This window comes from Ahaetulla prasina, chromosome 10 (genome assembly GCF_028640845.1).
Source record: "Ahaetulla prasina isolate Xishuangbanna chromosome 10, ASM2864084v1, whole genome shotgun sequence".
NCBI classification, from domain to species: Eukaryota; Metazoa; Chordata; class Lepidosauria; order Squamata; family Colubridae; genus Ahaetulla; species Ahaetulla prasina.
The window spans coordinates 8,622,615-8,647,701 of NC_080548.1; the positions used below are offsets into that span (position 1 = coordinate 8,622,615).

At 37.9% G+C, this 25,087-nt stretch overlaps 1 protein-coding gene across 1 annotated transcript in view; it reads right to left on the minus strand.

Moving 5' to 3' along the window:
• Positions 1–25,087, minus strand: part of CSMD2 (CUB and Sushi multiple domains 2) — a 795,888-nt gene that overhangs the window by 732,143 nt on the left and 38,658 nt on the right. The window contains exon 2 of the mRNA XM_058195470.1: positions 2,980–3,196. Coding sequence (XP_058051453.1) covers positions 2,980–3,196 — 217 coding nt within the window. The remainder of the gene's footprint in view (positions 1–2,979; positions 3,197–25,087) is intronic.

Sequence of the window (25,087 nt, forward strand, 5' to 3'; positions counted from 1 at the left end):
ACAATAAAGGCAATATAATAAAACATGGCCTAATATTTCAATAACTCCTTCAAAGCAGAACCAATTCTCTTTGAATAGAATTTCCCCCAAAGAAAACTGTTGGAAAAGCAACAATCTTGACAAAGAGTTCTTCTGAATTTGGAAGTCATTTTTTTTTTGTTTAAATATCTTGCTAGCTTGAAGAAAGGGAACCAACTGTCCAGGAACACCTTTTTAGTTATGGCAGAAACGAACTAAATAGCTTCCCACATCCATCCAGTTTTGGAATTCTTACTTAATCCAGCTCAATTGTTGTCATATATTCAAGCACACTTCTCCAGAAAAACTGCTAATATTATTGTTTCTAGCTTCTCAACACTTCTCAATACTTTTAAACACAATCTGTGTTTAAAATGTTTGCCTCCTTTGAAGAACAGAAATTAATTTCTGTTAATTTTGAATGTTTTTTACTTTATGTTAAGTTAAGGTATTGTTCCGCTTCCCTAAATCACTGGAGATTGCTCCAATTTGGGCCACACAACACAACAAAATTGCTTAGATTGTATTTGCCACTTTTCCTTGAGGAAAGAAAGAAAAAAAGAAAGGTAGGAAGGAAGGAAGGAAGAAAGAAAGCCCTTAGCTGTTACAAACAGTAGACATATTTTTTTTTACCATCAGAATTCTATTCCTCTCTCCCACCAACGGAGCCATTTTTCACAATCATTTCTACTTCTTTAACCCAGATTCTTCCAGCTGAGCTCACTGAGGCACTAAGTCGCCATGGGACTTGTTTGGAAGTTACACCAAGGAGCAAATGGCTTTTTGGATAATGTAACACTTGAGAAATATTCCTTGTACTTCAAAGTCAGGAGAGACCAATACAAGTTGTCAACATCTGACTTCGTGTACAAAATAGAATCACACAGAAATTCAGCCAGTTGCCTCTTGCCTCAAGCAGTGATGGGAGAATATCTCCATTCTTATAGAATTTGCTTGATTCTGAAACCGCAACAGGAAAATAAATAGGTAACAAGCCTTTAACATCTCTACACAGAGAATCATGAGATGGGTGTTGACTTTTACTCTATCCTTATTTATTTAAACTGCATGTTGCAAATATATTGAGGAAAATGGGATTAAAAGGAGATGAGTGTGTTTTTAAAACTGGAAGAAGAAAGCCCTTAGCTGTTACAAACAGTAGACATATTTTTTTTTACCATCAGAATTCTATTCCTCTCTCCCACCAACGGAGCCATTTTTCACAATCATTTCTACTTCTTTAACCCAGATTCTTCCAGCTGAGCTCACTGAGGCACTAAGTCGCCATGGGACTTGTTTGGAAGTTACACCAAGGAGCAAATGGCTTTTTGGATAATGTAACACTTGAGAAATATTCCTTGTACTTCAAAGTCAGGAGAGACCAATACAAGTTGTCAACATCTGACTTCGTGTACAAAATAGAATCACACAGAAATTCAGCCAGTTGCCTCTTGCCTCAAGCAGTGATGGGAGAATATCTCCATTCTTATAGAATTTGCTTGATTCTGAAACCGCAACAGGAAAATAAATAGGTAACAAGCCTTTAACATCTCTACACAGAGAATCATGAGATGGGTGTTGACTTTTACTCTATCCTTATTTATTTAAACTGCATGTTGCAAATATATTGAGGAAAATGGGATTAAAAGGAGATGAGTGTGTTTTTAAAACTGGAAGAAGAAATATCAAAAATTTCTGCAATGCTGATAATACAGCTCTCGTTAACTAAAATGCAAATAATCTAAAAACTTTATTAATAAAAGTGAAGGCTCATAACTGGGGGAAAAAGGCTAGATTAAATATAAAGAATACCAAACTAATCGCAGTAAATATGATAATCATTCCTAAAATTGAACTTGCAGCATTTAACTAATAGATACTTTCTGCCTTTTAGGATTGAATATTAATTATAAGGGAGATAGCAGACAAGAAATAAGCAGCAGATTAGCACAATAGGATAGCAGGGAAAACTTTAGAAAAGATTATCAGATATTGTGACATTTCTATACAATAATCAACACTGTACTAGCATGGTTTTCTCTGTGATGCTCTATGAATATAAAAGTTGATATGTAAGGAAACATGATAGAAAGACTATTGACATTTTTTTAATTTTGGTGTTAGAAAAAACTCATGAAAATACCATAGATTACCGGGGTGGGGGGGGGGGAATGGCTCTTTAAAAAGATTAATCTTGAGTTCTCACTTGAAGTGTAAACAACCAGGCTCAAGCTATTATATTTTAGAGACATGGTGCAAAATTCCCTTAAGAAATCCATAATGTTGAGAAAAGTAGAAGGAGGGATAAAAGAAGAACCAGCAGCAAGATGGATGGGATTGATTACAAGAGTAATGAGTGCTCCATGGATAGACCTAAAAGGTCAGTTTGAAAATAGATCATCCTTGAAAAGTTTATTCATGTGATTTCTAAAGAGTCAACACCCATTTGGCAGGACTTAATCACTTTAAAACATGCTGAAAAGTTGTAATATTTCTTCCTCTTTCAAAGCTACTAATCCAAAGTTTCCAAAAATGGGGAATATGATAAGAGAAATCAACTGGCTTTCTAAGAATAGATTGTCATCGTCTGATTAATTTCATTAAAAGTCTCAAGAAGTACAGTAACTGTACTAATAACACCATAGCACTGAACAAAATTAGTAGCATTTTTTAGCCCTTATCAAGTGTGTAGAATCCAGACAATTCAGATAACTTCATAAAAGAAAAATGAAACCCCATTTTATAAGAACCTCCATCTATGTCAGGGGTCCCCAAACTTGGCAGCTTTAAGACTTGTGGACTTCAACTCCCAGAATTCTCCAGCAAGCATAGTTTAAAGCTGTGTCTTAAAGCTGCCAAGTTTGAAGACCTCTTATTTATGTGTTTTAATCCAAGCAACAGACATTTTGTATGTGAACATTTTCCTGCTGCAGTTGATAGAAAATTTTTCTCTCTCCATACCTTGTTCTTAGGCTTCCTTGTTGGGGCAACCCATCATAAACAGATAAGACATCAAAATCTTCCTCTAGCGCAAAGGACTGGAAAACAAGTTGAATTCTATTCTGCTCTTTGGCGGTGATGGTCCAGGTACAGTTTGCATAATTTGGATAGCCGTACGGGAACCCCGGACTTTGTATAGTCCCGTTTGGACCTTGCAAAATGTAACTGCAGTTCTGGGCTGGGAGAGAAGAAGAAATACAAAATATATTTAAAATGGCATTATTTTTTCCAGCATTCCATATAGGCAAGAACTATTGGAGAATGATATCAAGCAGAATATAGTCTCTGGTACAGTTGTATAGCTTTGTATAACTTTGTATAGCTGGCTGAGGAACTCTGGGAGTTGAAGTCCACAAGTCTTAAAGTTGCCAAGGTTGGAGACCCCTGGTATAGAAGACCCTTAAATTCGGTTATTTCAAACCAATGTACAAGTTTAATTTCTTGACTTATTGTTATGTATTTTGGCTATTGTGAAATTCTGCAAAAGTGTTATTTGTCAAAAGAGAACAGCCAATATGGTATTCAAAAGAACATGCACAGTTTTCTTGTGGAAGCTAAACCAGTGTTCTTCATCTTAAAATCTGAAGGAAAGATAATCTGTGGAAACATATCCTCTATCTATCTATGATTCTGATTATATATATAGTGATACAAGTACAAGTGGTATTTATATACGCCAAGCCACATTTAATCAATGTAATAATAATAAAGTATTGATAGAAATGGGCACTTTGGATGCAATGTCTAAACAACTAGATCACCAGCTGAACACCATTAGCATTGACAAAGTCACCATCAGTCAATTGCAAAAAGCAGCTTTCTTGGGAGAGCATCCATCCTACAATGATACCATTAACCTATGAAACAACATCTGTCTACCCCAGGTCTTTGGGAAGGACTCAATAGGTATATAAAAATGCCAAATCCAGTCTAAATGCCTGGCTGACTGTGTAATTAAGTATAATAATAATAATAACAACAGCAAAAGAAAGGAACTAAACATTAAACATGCCTTAAAATAGAGATTGGTTACATGGAGAAAAATGCATTGACCTATCCCTGCCTAGGGTGCTGGTTGTATGGGAAAGATGAAGTGTGAGAAGGGGTGGTAGAAAAGAGAGAAACTGTTCATCAAGCATGGAAGAAAAGGAGAGAAAGGGAAACAAAACCCAGAGAAAAGAGAAATAATGGTGCCAGTTCTCCCCACACTAGTAAACACTACTATAAACACCCCCTTTTAAAAAAAAATTACTTGGAACCCAAATAGTATTTGTCTTGAAGGGAAACCCATAGTTTGCTGCCTTTTGAAAGTGACTTAACTCCAGTTCTGTGGTTGGTTGCTGATATTCTGGGCTTCCTCCCTCATAGATCTTTGATGTCCACATTGATCCCAAGAGGAGAGATTGTCTATAGCTGGATTATGCAAATGCCCATCTTTATTAGGATGGCTCCAGGGGGACTACAGAAGACTTAGTCATGCCATTAAATCAAAGCAGCCAAAGGAAGCTACACTGTCTTTTACAACAGAAATGAATCAAGGGGACTGATACATCAGTAGCTTCCTGGGGGCCATTTGAGTTGGAAAAATCTTGGTTATGGCCCTATCTAGTTACATGATACATTAAGATATGTTACCTTGGACTAGGTCTGAGAAAGTCAGACTGAAATCTTCCTTTAAACAAAATGTTCAAATTGATTCTGGCTAGCCAACTTCACAGGGTAGCTGGCAAGATAAATTTGGTGGTGGGGAGAGGATTTATTCTAATTAATTCATCTTACTGCTTCATAATGTTATGTTAATGATTATGATAATTTTTTGTGTCAATCACTCCCACATGCTTATTATATACAGCATATTTTGAAATTCAGCATCAATTCTCTTTGACAGGAAATGAGTAAGAGAATCTGGCTACCAGAAAACAGTTTTCTCTCAGTACAACATGTGCCACTTTTGCCTGTTTTGGAGAGATATGGTTAAATTCCATGTACAAAACAGTACTTTAATTACCACTTAAAATAATAATAATGAAGGGGAAAAATAGTATTTTTGCTTTCAGCAATTGCTATTTCATACTGTCCAAGCATGTCCTTCATAACTTAGGCTCCTTTTGCCTAAGAGAACTTTGAGGTGAATTTAGAAGTCCCTTGTACACAAAATATATATGTTTAGAAATATGAAACAAACAAACAAGCAAACAAACAAACAAACAAACAAGCAAGCAAACAAAGCTTCAAAATGTGAAAGAAGGCAACAGAACTTCAAAAAGGCCAGACAATTAGTATCAAGGGAAGAAATTAAGGTGCCTTCAAATTGGTTGAAACATAACCTTCTGAGGATAATTTGGAAGTTTGGACTTAACAATTGAGAAGTAAAGAATACATTCTAATTAGTAAAAACTGTGGAGAAAGAAGGCACATTTTCTCCTTCCGTTTCAAAGGTCAAATTTATTTAAGGTGTTGGACCAGGGCTGGAAAGAAACCAGGTTCACTTCTCCACAGAAACTCCCAGTGACTTTGGACCAGTTCTCCTCTGTCAGGCTTGCTTCACTGAGGTATAGTTGTGGGAAGAATGTGGAAGAAGATACCACTAAATATGCTGTCTTCAGCTCCTGAATAAAAGCTGGGAAATTTATCTAAATACTAGTTAAGCTAGAGCTCCTGGAAGGTGCTTTCAAATAATAACTTCCCTCTTTGTAAGGGCCAGTAGGGTACAGTAGTGGAGGTACAGGGTTAAGACTAGGGAGACATAGGTTCAAGTCCACCTTCAGTCAGGGATACCCATTAGCTAATTTTAAGGCCCGTCATTCTTTCAGCCCACAGCAGAGCTGCTATGAAGATAAAATGTGGAGAAATGTCTATAGTATGTAAATTGCCTTGAAGTCTTGGAAAAGAGGCAGGACAGAAATCTAGCTAATAAACTTCTATAACTCCAGGAAAACTTGGAGTTCATTTTCTCCAGGTTTCTTTGATAGACAATGGAGCTCCCTTTCACCCTGGCAACTTCCATCCTCCCATCAACTCCCATTCTCAAGGCTGTCAAAAAAACACAGTGGCAATGTAAGGGTACAGCAAGCAAAGACAGAGAAAGTAATCTGATTTTCCAACTTTTAATTTCAACCATCGGGAAATGTCAAAAAGACATGCAGATAGTAGCAATTTAGAAAGGCTCTGTCGCCACAGGGATTTCACAAGTCTGCCAGATGCAGGCAGTCTCCTAATTATGTGCTTCCAAGTTTGCTCTCCTTTGATATCCTAACACCAGCACAAACAACCAAGCTTCTATATATTGAAGGGCTAATTTTATCCCAAGAATTAGTCTTATCATTGAGAGTGCACTGACATACGGCATTCTTGCATGGTATGGGAGCAGCTCGGCAGTGGACATAAAAACTCTACAGAGAATTATTAAAACTGCCCAGAATATCATCAGGCTCCAGCTACCAGCCCTGGATGACATCTTTGCATATCACTGTTTGAAGAAGTTGCACAACGTTCTCAGAGACTCTTCCCATCCTGCTTACAATCTTTTTGGACTGTTACCTTCTGGCAGAAGATACAGAACAATTAAAACTCAGACCACACGTCTTCTGAATAGTTTTTAACCCAGAGCTATAATTGCACTCAACAATGAACTAAAGGGCCACTATCAGTGAGCTGTTGGACAGCATTGCTTGGTCTGTTGGGTGGATATTTTGGTGGTTTGGGGAGGGGGGAATTTTGGTGGGTGTGAGTGTGTCTGGGGATTTTTTATGTAAGTTGGATCTGGTCTCTGGGTGTTATGTGAATTTTATTGTATGGCTATACTGTGTATATACGTACAATGACAATAAACTTTATATATATAAAAAACAACCAGCTTTTCTTTCTTTAACTTTAAAGAAATCAGATGAGGCCAGATTACTCCTCTTTATAATTCTCTAGCCCAGGGGTCTCCAACCTTGGCAACTTTAAGACTTGTGGACTTCAACTCCCAGAATCCCTCAGCCAGCTTTGCTGGCTGAGGAATTCTGGGAGTTGAAGTCCACAAGTCTTAAAGTTGCCAAGGTTGGAGACCCATGTATTGCACCTTGACTCCCTTTCCCAGCCTGCCTCTACATCTGCCTTCCTTTGAATGGGGCTGTCCAAATTTGGCTTAGCTGGCTGGGAAAGGGAGTCATGGTCCAACACAGCAAAGCTGACTGAGGAATTCTGGGAGTTGAAGTCCACAAGTCTTAAAGTTGCCAAGGTTGGAGACCCATGTATTGCACCATGACTCCCTTTCCCAGCCTGCCTCTACGTCTGCCTTCCTTTGAATGGGGCTGTCCAAATTTGGCTTGGCTGGCTGGGAAAGGGAGTCATGGTCCAACACAGCAAAGCTGACTGAGGAATTCTGGGAGTTGAAGTCCACAAGTCTTAAAGTTGCTAAGTTTGGAGACCCCTGCTCTAGCCAGAGAATTGCTGCTAAGGATAATGGTAACATTTAGAGGGTGTGAATCCCTTGTGTGGCCACCAAGATTTATTCATTATGACATGTGTGAAGCCACAGCACTGTTTTTCAGACACAAGACCTATTTGAAGATCATGGGAACAAAACATGTAAGAGTTATCAAGAAGAGTCCACCTAGCCTCGCCTCTGAGATGCAGACACCAGCATACATCCTCACTTGGGCTGGTGCCTCCCAAATACATGGTCCTAATCAGTAACCCAACCAATCAATTTGCTCGTCGGGTGTTGATACATGAATATTCTTTTTTACACAACTCCCCTTTTGATCAACCAGTGTCGAGAAATGCAGAAATAACATTGATGAAGGGATGCGAGAAGCGCTAACAGGTCTGTTAAGTGATAAAAAAAACATGAGAAAGTAGAATATTAGTTGGTTCTGGCAAAGCAGGGAGTGTAAAGCTGAAAATAACCCTCTCTTGATTCTAATGGATATAAATGGGGGGAGGCACAAAGGAAAATCCATCTGATTTTACAATTCTGTTATAATACCTGTCAATAACACAGCAGAGTTCTAGATCCAGCCTGCCTTGAAAGGCTGACAGTTACTTAAAGAAAAGAATTAATCCCCACGGGGGATGAGTAAGAAAAGGGAATAATGGCAATAATTGGAGAACCAGTTGGATGTAGTGCTGAAGGTGATGGCCTAGAAATTAGGACAGTGAGTTTTTGTCCTCCCTTAGTGATGACAGCTGGATGGGTGAGTTTGTGCCAGTTCCTCTCAGCTCAACTCACTTCTCAGGGTTAAAATGGAATGAAATAATTTATTTGGTCAATGACCAGCAAAATTTGAAAAAAGACAATACTGCACGAAAGTAAAATCAAACAGGTAAGATAAAATACTGGCATAACAAGCAGCCGCCATAATAAAAATGTAATATATGCTATTATAATTGCATGTTAACTACGTATGTAAGTATCGTTGTAAAATATTACAATTTTTTGAGCTAAAATGTATATATATCACCCAAAACAAGAGAACTTCTGACCATTGGCTATGACCAATTAACCCATTTTATTGATAAAATCATTCATATTCCCTCAAGTATGGTAACTGAAGTAAAATCTGGCTATGTCTGGATTCTTTTTAAGATTGTTACCTCCGAGGAAGTGGATAGGGTACTGTCTATGGATCCTCTCCCAAGCTCCTTCAGGGACTTGTGGGGAGGGTAGTTTTGAAAGGTTCCTATTTTCTTGTGGAATTGAAGGAGACTCTTGTCCATCCATTCCTTGAGACTCTCTCTGGGTTTAGAGCTATTAGACCCTTGCCATCTGATCTCCAAAGTTTTCTTTCTTTAGCAAAGTTTGTTTTTTTGTTTGTCACATTAGTTTTCCCACTCAGAAAAACTCCAAAATGTATTCAGATTAAAGACATAAAAGGTCAATACATTAATAAAAACAATAAAAAGGGGAAAAGAGAGCCAAAAAGGTAGTCAACTGGCAGAGTAATAGCAAAACCAACATCTGGGGAAGAGCCAAGTGGGTCTATACGTTCATAACTGTTCATAACCTCTAGACCAGCTTAAAAGACCCAATGGAATTCAAAGGAAGTCCGCATAGAGTACTTATAATCCAGATGAAAGGTACTAAGGCATGAGTGACCGTAAGTAAAGCCTCCTGATCCAGGAATAGGTAAAACGGTGCACAATCTGGATTTTTATAAATATGTACTGGCCTTCCTGGCCATAGCTGTTATCTATTGTTAAAACAAGTAGCCTAAGTCCAAGAAGACCCCGCCCCCACCTCAAACTGTGTACCAGTTCCATCTTGAACTATGTGTGGCCCCATTCAGAACCAAAGAGGAAAAATCTTCAGGTTTGAGTAGTTTGTGAACTTAAAACCAATCGGTTTTGTCAGCGTTGAGGCTGCTCCTTCTCCTGCTCATCACAGCCTCCAAACTCTGAGTCATGAATTTGATAGTATTGCTTGGCTGATTCCTTAATAGTCTGGAGGGTGATTTGGGACCACTAATACAGTGCTCTATTAAAAAGGGATTATCTACTGTATTTCTCCCAAAATAAGACCCTGTCTTATATTTTTGAACCCCAAAATAAGCGCTTGGAAGGTCTTATTATTTTGGGGCGGGTGGAGCAAGATGGGGATCCTCTTGCCATCTTACCTGATTTCTAGCTCTGACTCCCTAACCCTAACCAGAGGAAATGGTGGGGACAGGCTGTGCATGCAGTTTAATATTTTTGGGGAGGGCTTATTTTCAGGGAGAGCTTATTTTTTGGGGGGAGGATGGGTTATTTTAGCGCATGCGCTCAAAAGCCCAATTGGGCTTATTATCCAGGGAGGTCTTACTTTTGCGGAAACAGGGTATATTTTTATCAGTCAGAGTTCAGACCCAAGCATGGGACTGAGATGCGGTGGTCATCCTGGTGGATGACCCATGTTGTGAATTGGATGGGAATACTGTGTCTGTACTATGTTGTTCAAATTTTCATCACCTTTCCATGCTGTCAACCGTGGTATTGTCCTAGAGTCCCATTTGCAGCTTTTTGGCACAAATCAAGAGATCAAACTTTATTACGTCTCTGATCCAAGATTCATTTAAAATAAACCCACACAGAATTTGAATTACAATGTAACATGCATGATAAAAAGGCCTGTAGTCACATATAGTCTGCTATCAGCAATGCACAAATTCTGTAGCCTACAAGTATAAATTTTGTTAACACCAAGAAGTATCTTGGGATCTTTATTTGCCAAAATAAATTGCACCTAGATTTTCTTTGTCCAATCAGAAATATGCTAAAAAGCGACATAACCTATCACAGATGTTTCAGTAGAAATTGCAGTATAGCAGGATATGATCTTGTGACTCAATGCTTCCATTTTTACAGGGACAAACCTTTTTAACATAAGGGATTTGGAAGGATTTGCCCTTCAACTCTGCTGATGGTAAGATGTTAATCAACATTGTAAAGGCTCTCCGAAGTTTATTGTTGTTTGGCCATTTATAATGGTGATTTAAAATGAAGTTTCTTCTGCCCCCAATTGAACTCTAAGTGATATCTTATTATAGTCTTTCTAATTCTAGATTAAGAATTCTTTAAGTGCTATCACTACCTGGTCTTTTCAGCATCTCACCTAGGAACCTCACATTATGTAACTTTGTTTTTTCTTGGCATTTTCCAGAAGGATAAGATGTAGCAGACTATGGAGCTGGAAATCAAGTTTTTTGCCAGTATTATTAGCCATACCCATATGTCAAATTTTTATAAAGGGGGCGTGATCAGCATCCACAGCGAAACAATGCTTTCTTCGGGGGCTCCCGAAGGATTGTCGATATCGCAGCCATCTGGGGGTCTTTTTTGACCGAAGCTGTCCTGTAGGGATGGTGAGCAAGAGAAGCACAGACTGGCAAGCACAGGGAAGTCACAAATTCTCTGGCTGGTCGGAAGAAGCCTCTCAACCGGACATCTGAGAAAGCAGCCAGGTTTTTTGCCAGGATTATTAGCCATACCCTTATTTCAATTTTTATAAACTCTGCTTCCAAACAAAGAGCACCATTAGGCATAGATAACTTTCTTGGAAAGCCAATCTGAACTTTTTCTAGTTCTTTGTAGTTCACATCTGGAAATAACTGTGCTCCATAAGAGGAGCCCACCTTGGCTTCAAAAAGTTTCAAAGTAATAGGTATATATTGGGCTCCTCTGGGAAAAAGAAAAAAAAAAGGATTACTGCCAAACTCTGAGCATTCAAAGCAATCAATCTAAGAGAAATTAGTACATTGCTTCCCTAATTGGTGTAGCTGTAGCAGAAACCCCAGGTATATAAAGCAGGGGACTAATTCAATTACTGTATGTGTCCTCTGGAGTTCCTTGCAAAATGCATGAACTTTATTTTCTCATAATTAACTTAAAGTTGGTTTTCCCTATGCTCCTATCTTGCCCAAGATGTACAGATCAAGCTTTCCAGAGGACATGTGAGCCACAGGGGTAGAGTGTGGTGGGATAAAAATCAAATACACACATGACTTACAAAATCCCCACTGCTCTTTTATTTTCATCTGCTGTTGGAATTCCACTAACATGTCACAGGAAGGGCAAATGTTCAAGATTATGTGATGCAAACCAACCATTCATTTCAGCGTACTAACAGTAGCTGAAGACATTGTTATGCTATCATGGAAAATGGTATAGGGGAAAAAAAGCCCTAACAGAGTACCATAATATATTTCAATTCAATACACTCAAATTATTTTATATTCATGGTCTTAGCAAAGAAGCATTTTCAAATGGATATGTCCAAAAGAAGAATGGTTTGCTGCAGAGCACGGGGGAGAGGATATGATTCCTTCCCCAGATCTGACAACCAGGAAGGCAAAATATTCTCCATCACAATAATAGGTGTGAGCTTAGATTATATTGGACAATAATGAGAGTAGTCAGAAGGTACGGGAAAGAAATGAAGGAGCTGCAGGAGGTTTCATTCACGTTCAATAATCTGGAAGGGATTGGTAGCTGCTGTTTGATCATCCAGCTTCAATTTAAAATTTCACATTTCAAAAAAGAGGTTCACAAATGATTGTTTGCCTCTGTTTTGTTAGAAAACTGTTTATATTTTTGCAAATCCCATGTCAGAATCTAGGTATCCTATTAGCTGTGCACCCAACTTGCATGCAAGACTCAAAGCAAATGTTGGCGTTTTCCTTCATAATCCTCCAAGTATTCTGAGTTCAGAAAACTTCAGTTAACGAAGCTTTCTCTCTCATACACATACACAAGCACACAATAACTAAATGAAGTTTTCTTTTTTAAAGAGAAGCTTTTATTAAGGCCTTTCTCCTCAGCATTTATAACTTCCTTTGTCTTAACTAATCTCTTAATACTCTTGCAAATTAGAGTTTCAATTTTTCCCTAGAAATCATCCAAATTCTCTATCATGAAAACACTAAAAAAAAGGCCAGTAATCTTTTTGGAGCAATGAAATATAACACTCCCACAATGGAAACAGAACATCCTTTATTGAGCATTAACTCACTATCTTGCTAAACATGGGTAAACATGATTCATGCCACACTGAAGACCTTGGCAAAAATTCAACAATCCCTTTGTTAGACATCACATTACCAATGTAAATGGGTGTGGCTAGATTGCTTTAGTTCTGAAGAGGAGGACAGGAAGAGGATTGAGAGGAAAAATAAATGTGGCAACAGTTGCTTGGCAACTACAAGACATATCCTTTACAAGTGGTTGAGGAGTATTACTGCTGTGGCAGATGTACATAGCCTCTTCCTCATTGTTGGACTCTTTCCAAGGTGCAGAAAACTTCAAAAAGGGACCAGGCAGAAACAGCGATGATCATCACAATGACAACGTAGATTTTTTTTAATTTTATTTTTTTGCTGATCAGGTCAGAAGAAAGTCTAATAGAAAGACCTGTAGTGTTAATTGGGAACAGATTAGTTTTAACCAGTGGTGGGATTAGCCAGTTCGCACCACTTTGGGAGAACCAGTTGTTAACTTTCTGAGCAGTTTGGCAAACTGGTTATTGGAAGAAATCGTTAGGGCACAGAACCGGTTGTTAAATTACTTGAATCCCACTGCTGGTTTTAACTATAATTGTCTGAACCAAAACTTCAGTTTTGGAAAGTTAGAAAAATCAAACATTTCAATCCTGGGCTTACTCTAATTTAGCTTGGTTCCTTCCAGAGGTTTTGGACCACCCACATATCTTTTCAAGAGCGTAGACAAATTCCTTGTGTGTCCAATCACACTTGGTCAATAAAGAATTCTATTCTATTCTATTCTATTCTATTCTATTCTATTCTATTCTATTCTATTCTATTCTATTCTATTCTATTCTATTCTCTCCCATCAGCAAAACCCTCATGCCTAGTGATGTTAGTCAGGAATTGCAAACCATCATTGTTTTTCTCCCCAATTGTCAATCAGTCTGATAAAAAGATTTACTTTAGATTAAAAAAAAAAAAAGATGAGATGACCCGAATGTCCTTTAATTCCATACATTATCACCTGCAATCTGCAACCTCCCAACGAAGTCCCAAGGAAACCCACTAGGAGGAAACTCCTCTCCTTAGCTTCCCAGGGGACTTTTTTTGTTTTGTTTTGTTTAAGTGGTACTGAGACACCTAAGGAGGATGAGTTTTGTGCTTGATAAATGGTGGGAAAATTTCTTCCTGTAGAAACTCAGAGGAAAAAAAATCCTGCTAATTTATTAGACCTTTGAAATAAAAAAGCATTTATTCTCACTTATAGTTCTAACATAAACAACAACAACAAAAAAAGACTTTTCTCTCAAGTTATGACAGAAGTGAAGTTCTACTAAAGCCCATTCAAAGAGAAACTTCTGTGGCAAGTCAGTTCTCGAGCAAAATTATAACTTAGTTTTTCAAAGCAACTTTGCCAAATGTAGTAGTGATAACGCTGATATGATGATTATTTCATTTTTTTCAATAAGATCTTGTCTCTTTTTTCAAGAACTTTCCATGCCCCAGTACTCAATGAACATAAGATTGTACCCAACAATCTTCTAATTGTAGACTAACATTTTGAAGTTCAGCATCATGTAGGTGTATTTAATGGCAGAATTCTATTCAATTATCATCTTGTCACTGCAGCAATGAAGGAAGGAACTGCTGAAGAGGAGTTGAAGTGACAGGAAAGGAAAGTAAGAGATTCTTTTTTAAGGAACATGATGTGTTTTCAGTTATGACTAATTCATAAAATGTGGTCCCACAACTTGTTAACAAAGCCATAGTTTATTCAAACAATTTTTTGTACTGAGTTACCACAACTTAATAAATTAAAATGTTGTTGGCTATTTTGTGATTCACTGTGTCAGAGGAATTCAGTAGAAATAGAGTCCTGGAGAACTCTACAGTATTCCAAAACTCTTACTTCATAAAGCAAATTGTTTAATATTGGAAAAGAATACAGTTTTGGAAATTGTATATTAACAATACATAAGTAAGCTCCATCTTTTTCAGTAACCCAATTAACCCAATTATCATTTGATTCAGCAAGAGATAATCCTGGTTACAATTGTTTTGTAACAAACTATTTATCATGACTTCACCGATCCCATTTTTAATTTTCAATAAACTGAATATTTCTTGATACCATCTGTACAATCATCTCAAAGGTTGCCCGCAATCATCCCTAAATTGCTGTCATAATAGTTATAAACAAAATACTGTAGTCAATGGATTCAACACAGAACAAAAAAACCAAAACAAAACACAAGAACAATTGTCAATAAATAATGCTGCATGAACAACTCTAGATGATTCAGGCGTCATATCATGGAATACAGCAAGAACAAATTGAATATTAATCTTTAGTTATCTATATTGTAGGCAAACTCTCCCATCTATACACTCTAAAGCAGGGGTCTCCAACCTTGACAACTTTAAGACTTGTGGACTTCAACTCCCAGAATTCTTCAGCCAGCTTTCCACAAGTCTTAAAGTTGTCAAGGCTGGAGATCCCTGTCCTAAAGGCAGCTATTAAAAGCAAAATTTTATTCATTCACCAGTACTCAATATCTATTCATGCTTTTAAGTTATATAGACCACTTTGTTCTGAAAAGGAATAAGCAAAACATTCAAAAATAAAAGTTGCAGATGACAATCTACCAGAAGTGGCAGAAATCTCCCACCCCTATGACATCTAATTCAGACTGGTTCTCAATACTTCCCAAGATTCAAAATAGATCTATACTTAACTGTTTAACTGCAGACACATGGCAGTAAAATTCAGAAGGCGGCACCAAACACACTTTTTTAACTGTTTATAGAAAAGTACAAAAAAATTGACTAAAGCCATAACTTCATGAAGTCACAAGAAAATTAAGAAACTACATGATGTTTCAATATGAGGAGGGGGTAAAAGAGTCTTATCCTGTTACACACAGATTCTGTTCAAGAGTAATTGGGAGAATAATTCTGTATTTGAAGCAGGGATGTGAAAAATTGTGTCTTGATACAGTGGGAACATTGTTATTGTCATATGTCCAATGCATTCAGGCAGAAGCAATCCTTTAGTTTCTCCTATTGCAATTAGTCCATTTGAGCTCTTGTATTAGGTTTCAGTACAAAAAATATTTTTGATGAGTGCAAATGCTAGATTAGTAGCATGAGTAGAATTTACAAATTAGGCTAGAACTAGATACAATGTACAGGCAGGATCCCTTCAGCTAGAGTTCTTGGCTTCTTGCTGCATAAAGATTTGATCCTCCTCCTCCTCCTCCTCCTCCTCCTCCTCCTCCTCCTCCTCCTCCTCCTTCCTGGCCTACAAGCTCATCATGGAAGCCTTCTGGATACTGAATAATGCAGGGCAATTCCATTTGCTATAACTTTTAATCAAAATTCACCAGTACATAGTAAAGTGTACCAAGGGGGAAAGTGTCTGTCATTTTGCCTGTTTGCTGCTCTCTTATCTCTTAAAGAAAACATGTGTAAAACTCTCCACAGTAGTCCTGAAGGCAGGAATTCTTTTTCCTGCTTGTTTCTTGCCCAAGGCATCCTGCAAAACAGCTCCCACTGGTACATAGGGTCATCTGCCTAAAAGAGCTCATGCACAACTCTGGCAGTTTTTCCACAGGAGAGGCTTAGCAACCATTCATAGATCGTCTAAAGAATTACAGGGAAGTGAGTGGTCTCTAAGACATGGTTTGTAACAATCATTTTCATTCCTCTCACCAACAATAGTTCCAGGACCCTCTGGGAAGAGTCAGGTCAGCCAATAAAACAAATATATTATCCAATATAAATCTGAGGCATGACAAGCATTAAAGGAAAGAAAAGTGTGACATTTTTTTCAGGAAAAGGTGCAAGATATTCAATCAGTTCTTGGAAAGTTGTGCTTTAAGGCAGGTGTCTCCAACCTTGGTCCCTTTAAGACCTGTGGACTTCAACTCCCAGAGTTCCTCAGCCAGCTTTGCTGGCTGAGGGACTCTGGGAGTTGAAGTCCACAAGTCTTAAAGAGATCAAGGTTGGAGACCCCTGCTTTAAGGTATTGTATAAGATTTAGTTTCCTTTTACAGCATTAAATAGTGAGTAGGAAATGCTTTATCAGCAAGTAGCACCAGTGGCTACCAAATTTTCTCCCCAGAATGTGTCTGAATTGTGATACCACTAGAAATGGACATGTTGTTCTAATACAGTTTAAAACAGCTATTTTCAGAAGATTCCACTTTTGGAGAGAAGTCTATAATAGACAAAGCTCTTTGAAGCTGAGAACACATAAGAAGAAGCAGCCACAACTGTACCTTTAACAGATCCTTCTGTCTCCTTATCCTTGAAACATTTAAATATATTTAATTTTTTTTAAAACATATTTTCACTGCCCCATTATGGACTGGGATTTTAAGATGATGGGTCATAAAAGGTCGTATTAAGTATAAATCAGTGACCACAATCCTAGTATGGTTCTTCAGAATTTCCAAAACAACCCTTAAAACAGGTGACCCAGGATGGCTTGAACCCGTGTTCAGTTTGGGATCTTTCTTTCTTTCTTTCTTTCTTTCTTTCTTTCTTTCTTTCTTTCTTTCTTTCTTTCTTTCTTTTTCTTTCTTTCTTTCTTTCTTTCTTTCTTTCTCTTTCCTTTATTCTCTCTCTCTCACACACACACATATTGAAGAAACAGCAGAAAATTTTACACAGTCTGAAGCAGTTGTTAGAAATCTGCAAGTCCAGCTACTACAAGATAGTCAAGTAATTTGGAAAATGTGAAGATATAACACTTCTATGTTATGTTATGGGTATTACCACGTATTGTTTGTTTCATAAATACCAATTTAAAGAGTACTTCTTGTCTCAGCAGGGAGACTAACAACTCAGAGGTGCTATATAGCCAGTGGAACTATAATTAACTATACAGTACTTAAGTGAAATTGAGAACTTTTAATTCCAAAAATGTAACAATGGGTGAAACTCTTACCTTTCCCTTGCCTGAGAGTATCTTTCATTTGATAATTTAGCTACTATGACGTTCATATCTGAAGGTGAAATTGAACCTGGGTTTCCTCAGTCATAGTATAACATTATCTCCCATGCATTACTCAGGATCTCACAAAATCCAATACACTTGCTATTTATTTATCTTTATTCACTTATTATTTATATGCTACCTACTTAAGAACTTTAGGCAGAGGTGGGTTTCAGTAGGTTCTGACTAGTTCTGGAGAACTGGTAGCAGAAATTTTGAGTAGTTTGAGAACTGGTAAATATCATCTCTGACTGCCCCCCCCCATCTATTCTCTGCCTCCCCAAGTCCAGCTGGAGGAAATAGGGATTTTGCAATAACCTTCCCCTGGATTCAGGAGGGAATGGAGATTTTACAATATCCTTCCCCTGGAGTGGGGTGGGAATGGAGATTTTACAGTATCCTTTCCCTGCCATGCCCACCAAGCCATGCCATGCCCACCAAGCCACACTCACAGAACCGGTAATAAAATATTTTGATATCCACCACTGACTTTAGGCAACTTACAGTGGTCATAAATTAAAACATAAAGTCTCCAGACTAGAAACTGAGAGACTATGAGTTCTAGTGCTGGCTCAGTCAATGAAAGTTGGATGGGCCAGTCCCTCTCACTCAGCCCAACCCACCTCATGGAGTTATTGTTGTGGAGAAAATAAGAGGAGAGGGTATTAGGTATGCTTGCCACCTTGAGTTATTATATTAAAAAATATAATAACTTTGGGACCAGTGTGATCTCAGGAAGGATGATGTTTCAAAGTGCAGGTACCTTAGCTGAAAAAGCTTTATTTCTGGACCTGCAGACATTCATTAGCAAAACTTTTCCAGCCAGATTGGGTAAGATGGTTTGAAACAATCTTCTTTAAAGGTTGAGATGACAGCCCCAATCTCAAACCATGAAGGGCTGGAAGCATCTTGCATTGCATCTAAAAGTATCCAGGAAATAACTGGTGGTAATAACTGCCCATGCACTAGTCCAGCCTAGAGCTCACAAGGGGGAAACAGAATCTCTTCTTCACCAGCCAACAGAGCTTAGATTGGGCTGAGAGAATCAACCATCACCAGATGTGGATGTCTGAGCCAAACTTTCTAACTGGCTCTATTTTTAATAATTCAAAACTCCCTCCCAATTTGACAAAGGGGAAACATGCCAGGGCAATGAACTGGTCACGATGCAATTGGCTACTTCACTGGTGAGTGTGCGCAATTTATTCATTTTCACAACACACATTTTGAGGATTCCTGAGCCAAAGCAAACCCAATCTTTTACATCACTGCTTCCCACATCCTAATGTCTCATTGTGATGTACCATTTCCCAGTCTGTCATTGCAAAGCAGGGCTGATCTTTACAGATCGCACAGAATCTGTTCCAGATATTTTCATCTCCAAAAAACAGTTGAAATGATCATACTGTATACACCATTTAGAGACAGCAAACACAGTAAAACAAGAAATATTCTTATAGTTGAATCAGAACACTCGTCCATCGATTTAACATTGTCTGCACAGTGCACTCTACTCTCAGGGCGTCAGACAGATATATGTATAGAAATCCCAAAAACTGACCTTATGACTTCCTGCCTGCAAACATTTGCACAATGATTGATCCATGGTTCTTCTAGAGAAAATTATGCAAGTTATTTTCAGCCTAAAACTGCAGTAGGCTTATAAGCATTTCAAAATGTACTGAGATCATATCAAAGAAGTAAACAGAGCCAGGACAAGAACAAAATTTAAATTATCCTTAATTTATAAGGATACAATTTAATTTGCATTTAATTAAATCAAGTAAATAATATAATTAGAGGGAAGATGGAAAGCTACTTTATACCAACTGAGACATTAGTTTAGCTAATTTATAACATTCTATATTAAGGGACATCGAGTCCTTAAGTCCTTATTTATTTGGTCAGAAATATGTACATTCTTTCAACTTTTTTTAAAAATCATGATTCAAACTGGATGAATTTTGTAGGAAATAAAGATTATCCATACCTGCACCTGAATTTTGTGGGCAAATTTTTAAACATGTAAAAGACATTGTTTTTATTATATACTTTAAAGACATGCATAGGGACATATTTTAAAATTACATAAGAAAGATGATAAATTTCAGAAGAGAAGACACAGATTTTGGGCTAAGGACCTTTAAATTGGGGCTATTTACTTCTCTTCCACTATCTATGCTTATGAACATTTTGCAATATGTATGACAATAATACACCGTAATCCTGTCCCTAGGCAAAAAATGTGCAAAATTTCAGAAGAACAAATGTAAGAGCCAAAAAATTATAATTGATGAAAAACAAGGCAGAGCTACCTAGTTGGGCCCTAAGTCACAGCAAAAACTAAGAGAGAATCAGGATTTTTCAGCCATCTAAAGCTACATCTTCTGTATAGATACCCTGAACACCTAAATTACCCCCCCCCCGAAAAAAAGGCCCAAACCCTTTTACTCTAGGAAAGATGACTGGAAAATTTAACATGTCCCCATTCCTGTACAAATATGTCTATTTCTCACAAAACACCAGAAATCCATCTTTCATTTTAGTCTTTGTGAGAGGTTTATTTTCCCAAATATAATTGAAGCATGGGAGTAGTTTGGAGGATAAGGTGAGCAACACCTGAGTTTAAATTTCTCTTCTGTTGAAATTAAGATTAAGAAAAAGGAATATTTCATCACCTTTCTTTAGGTTTCTGGGGCAGAAAGAGGTAGCAAAAGCACTTTAAAAAAATAATTATACCTTACTTTTGTTGTCAAGCCATCTGACAATTGTTCAAATTATAGCTCGGTACTGCAAGCAACCAAAAAGATCATTACTTTCAATTCAGAAAAAAAAAAACCCTCACCAGTGGTAATTACTTTAGCTTTTTCAGGAAAAAGTAGGAATGAGAAAATCATCATCATCATCATCATCACATCAGGCCAATTAATCCTGGGGAAGGCCAATTAATCAGGAATAGCAAAAGAAAGAATTGGTACATTGATTGCCAAAATGATGTTACTAGTGCTCCTGAAGTCTATTGCTAAGTAGATATGATAGTTTTGTTAAATAAAGATAGTCACAGGGCCTCTACTAGCTATACATTCTAACTCAGGGGTCTCCAACCTTGGCAACTTTAAGACTTGTGGACTTCAACTCCTAGAATTCCTCAGCCAGCTTTCTGGGAGTTGAAGTCCACAAGTCTTAAAGTTGCTAAGGTTGGAGATGCCAGTTCTAACCCTAAGCCCATAAAGATGGGGCTTTTAAAAACCCCACTTTGATGTCCTCCTTTTATTATTATAGATGGAAAAATTTCATAGGACTCCTATATTTATAGAAATTATTAGTCTCCCTAGTGGATCCAGGGAGGTTGAAAATACCATCACATTATCTGAAATAAGAACGGATTCCAATGGACACTTGGCCTTTAGCCAAGGATGAAATCCACAAGGTTCTGACAGGTTCTGGAGAACCAGTAGCGGAAATTTTGAGTAGTTCGGAGAACCGGCAGCGGAAATTTTGAGTACCAGTAAATACCACCTCTGGCTGGCCCCGGAGTGGGGTGGGAATGGGGATTTTGCAATATCCTTCCCCTGGAGTGGGGTGGGAATGGAGATTTTGCAGTATCCTTCCCCTGCCATGCCCCCCAAGCCACACCCACAGAACCGGTAGTAAAAAAAATTGGATCTCACCGCTGCCTTTAGCCCTCTGAGCGTCATATAAAACCAATAAATTACAGCTATGCTTTCATTAAAACTACATACAGGTACAACATCTGTGTTTCTGAAGGAGTAGGAATGCCCAAAGAAGCATTTACAGAATTGGGGCAACTTGGCAGCTGCCACCAACATTAATTTAATTCTATGAAGCTACATAAAGATTTAATTTGTTAGAGCCTCGGAGTGAGTCTGTTATTTTGCTTCATGTTTCCATCTTGTTAAGCCTGCTACTATTCTGAATGTAATGTCTTGTGACCATAATATTGATATTATTGGCTAAGTGATCTACAGATTTGGTTTTACACTCATTTGAATGTTTTGGTTACATTAACTCGACACATTCATTTAAGATGTAATTTGAGATACTTAGGTTTTGCATTTAAACTGCTTATTGTGCAAGCTGCTTTGAACACAATTGATCTGTGGAAAATAAATACACAAACAAAACAGCTTTGAATAATCATGAAGCCTTCTACACCCCCTCCTTGGCATGATGGCAACCCCTTTTCTCCACTCCTCCATGTTAAAACCTCCTCCATGCAGCAATTATTTATTAAGTCACCTGCAGAGGTGTACAATCAAAAAGTAGCTGCTTGTTTTCTTTACCTGGAGTCAGAATCAGTAACAAGCTCTGTTCAGGTGTTACCTTTATGGATTTAACCCAACAGAGAAAGAGCAGGAAATATTTGCCTTCTTCAGGTTATCTGGTGATGTCATAGAAGAGGTGATGTCCATGCTTGTTAAGCAACTGTCTTTAGGGGTGGAATCCTGAGAGTGGCTATTTCAAATAATGTGGAAGAGCTCTTCCTGAAAGTCACCAACACAACTGCAAAAAAATAAGTTTCCAACCATCTCTTTCATGTGGCATTTAATCTTGAAAGGTATCTAATCAACATAACTTCTGCCAGTTTAAATGTCTTTAGTTATTCTTTCTGCATATCCATCCATTTCAATTGCTTATTGTTTATCGTTTATCCGAATCTATTATTTCACTTTGTAGTTTTTCTTGAATATATCTTCGGAGATAATATTTTTGCAAAATTTCTTCTAATGCATTTCAGTACATTTTCATAAATGGCCTTAATAGATAGCTTAAAATCTCACCCGCCCCCATCCTGGTTGATTTCTCCCAAAATATATTGCTCTCTTTTGATAGATACCTACATCCCATATATTACCTTTGGTTGAATCAGTCTTATTTTGAGATACTGTAAAACCCAGTAGCTTATAGCAATGAGGACATGCTATAGGCAACGAAGCTAAAAATTTATTTATTTTATTTTATTTATTTATTTTATTTTGTCACAACAATATATGTAGGTATCATACAAAAAGATTATATAGTAAATAAACACATATATGGGTAAATATAAGGAGGTATAAGCATATATATAGGAAGAGGAAAAGAAAAACAATAGGACAGGAACGGTAGGCACGTTTGTGCGCTTATGCACGCCCCTTATGGTCCTCTTAGGAATGGGGTGAGGTCCATAGTAGAAAGTTTTTGGATAAAACTTTTGGATTATGGGAAGAGACCACAGAGTCAGGTAAAGTATTCCAAGCACTGATGATTCTGTTACAGAAGTCATATTTTCTACAATCTAGATTAAAGCGGTTGACAGTAAGTTTAAATCTATTAGTTACTCTAGTATTATTGCAATTAAAGCTGAAGTAGTCTTTAACAGGAAGGACATTACAATAGATGATTCTGTGAGTTAAGCTTAGGTCTTGTCGAAGGCGATGGAGCTTCTGTCTTCCGCTTTTTTATAAGAGTCTAAAAAGCAGAGAGAAAGAATTCAGACATGCAAATATATCAAGAGGCTTCCAGTTCTCCTTCAGCATGCTGATAAGAAAAAAATTAAAATAACAAGAGAAGAACAAAGGCAAAAAAATCTATTTTTTAAAGCGATTGAGAGAAAACTCAGCAAAGACAAAAAAAAATAAAAAATCTCCTGAGCTAAGGAGAGAAAAGTCTAAAATTTTCAAGGCTGGTTTCCAGGTTTCTAATTACAATGATACTGCCAGCAATGGGAAGGAGGATGCTACTTCAGTTAGAATTCCGGCTTTGGAGACTGATAGTGTCTTTGGATACAATTCTATGCAAGGATTGAATGAATAAAAATCTCTGATTTTAATAAAAAGATTCCTACCCTCAAGATCGCTGTGAATACATTGGCAGAATCTGCAAGAGGTTTCCATGTATAGAAATGATAGTGCATCTATACTGATGCTATGCCATCAGGAATACTCCAGATACTACTGAATTTAATGGCCAGCATTCTCTAGGATAAACCTTTTCCTTCTCATCGTCTCATCTTTCTCTTCATTTCAACATTGCAGCAAAGCACAGGAATCCTTCATCAGCACCAGAGCCCAGGTGTTTTATTTAACTATTTATAGCCTGCCCAGTACTTTAAGGCAGCAAGGCTGGTTACAACCCAGAAAATAAGAAAATCATAGTGTGGGGCAGTGGTGGGATTCAGCCAGTTCGCACCACTTCGGGAGAACCGGCTGTTAACTTTCTGAGCAGTTTGGTGAACTGGTTGTTGGAAGAAATCATTAGGGCAGAGAACCGGTTGTTAAATTATTTGAATCCCACCACTGGTGTGGGGTGTTTTTTTTTAAGTAAAAGCAATATTTTAACATACTAAAGGTTAAAATAATAAAATTAAACAAATGGTTTTTTTAAAAAATCTGGCAGTGAAAAGCACTGGCCTCGAAGTCAGGGGAAGAGCCTCCCTACTTAGTGCCACAATAAAATAATTAAAGTTATTTAATTATGTAGGGGAGGGCTGCTGGGGGTTAGCAGGGGTTCAGGAGAACCTCTAGCTATGATTCTGTACAATTTGAAGAACCCCCAAATCCCACTCCTGGCTTTCCCTGCCGACTCCTCCCCTCCCCTCCCTGCAGCCCCCACATAGCCCATTTTGGATATAGGTAAGTCAGGGCACACACGGAGGCTTGGGGAGCGTGAAAAATGGGCCTCTGGAACCTGGGGAGGCCATTTTTGCCCTCCCGGAGGCTCGAAGGAAACCTCCAGAACCCACGAAGGGCAAAAACGCCCCCCCCCCACCATGGTGCAGGAGGCCGACTAGGCCACGCCCACCATGGCCACACCCACCCAGCAACTGGGCAGAGAACCCCTTGCTAAAATTTTTGAAGCCCACCCCTTCCTGCATGGCAGTGTTTCTCAACCTTGGCATCTTTAAGCTGTGTAGACTTCAACTCCCAAAATTCCTCAGCCAACAGTGGTCATTGGAGAATTTGGGGAGTTGAAGTCCATATAGCTTAAAGTTGCCAAGATTGAGAAACATTGAACATAGATAGAGGAATTCTGCTCAGTTATCTGACATTTCTGTTTGGGTTTGCTTATGGCATAGCTTTAGATAGGGATTCCCAGATTTCTCTACCTAGTCACTGGATGTGGACTAAAGTGCAGACAATTCTAAAACAAGCAAAACAAAGAGGACAACTGCTTGATCACAGAGAAATAATGTGTGTGTGTGTGTGTGTGTGTGTGTGTGTGTGTGTGTATTTTCTGCTTAGTAAGCGTGTCAATGCTATACCATAGAGAATCAGCAGATGAGAATTACTGTAGAACAAAAAACAATTTGTGGTTTATACAATCCCTGGGAATACGACTTTAACTTGAGATAAATGTTACTATTGTTATCTTCTGAGCTTCTGCATCTTACTTAGCTAGTGGATTTTGCAATCTAAGTTTAAAAAAACAAGACAAAAAAGTAGGTGTCACTGACTGTAGTTTGTCCATGTCTTTCTTAAAGATAGCACCTCAAAAATAAGAAGCTGGCTGGGACTCTGTTCTTTTTAATGTTCTTGCTTCTATTTATTTACTTCTCTTTTCAATTAAATTAGAAAATCGGCAGGAACACTTTCTAGGAGCAGAAGATAAGTTGTCCCTCCTCCTC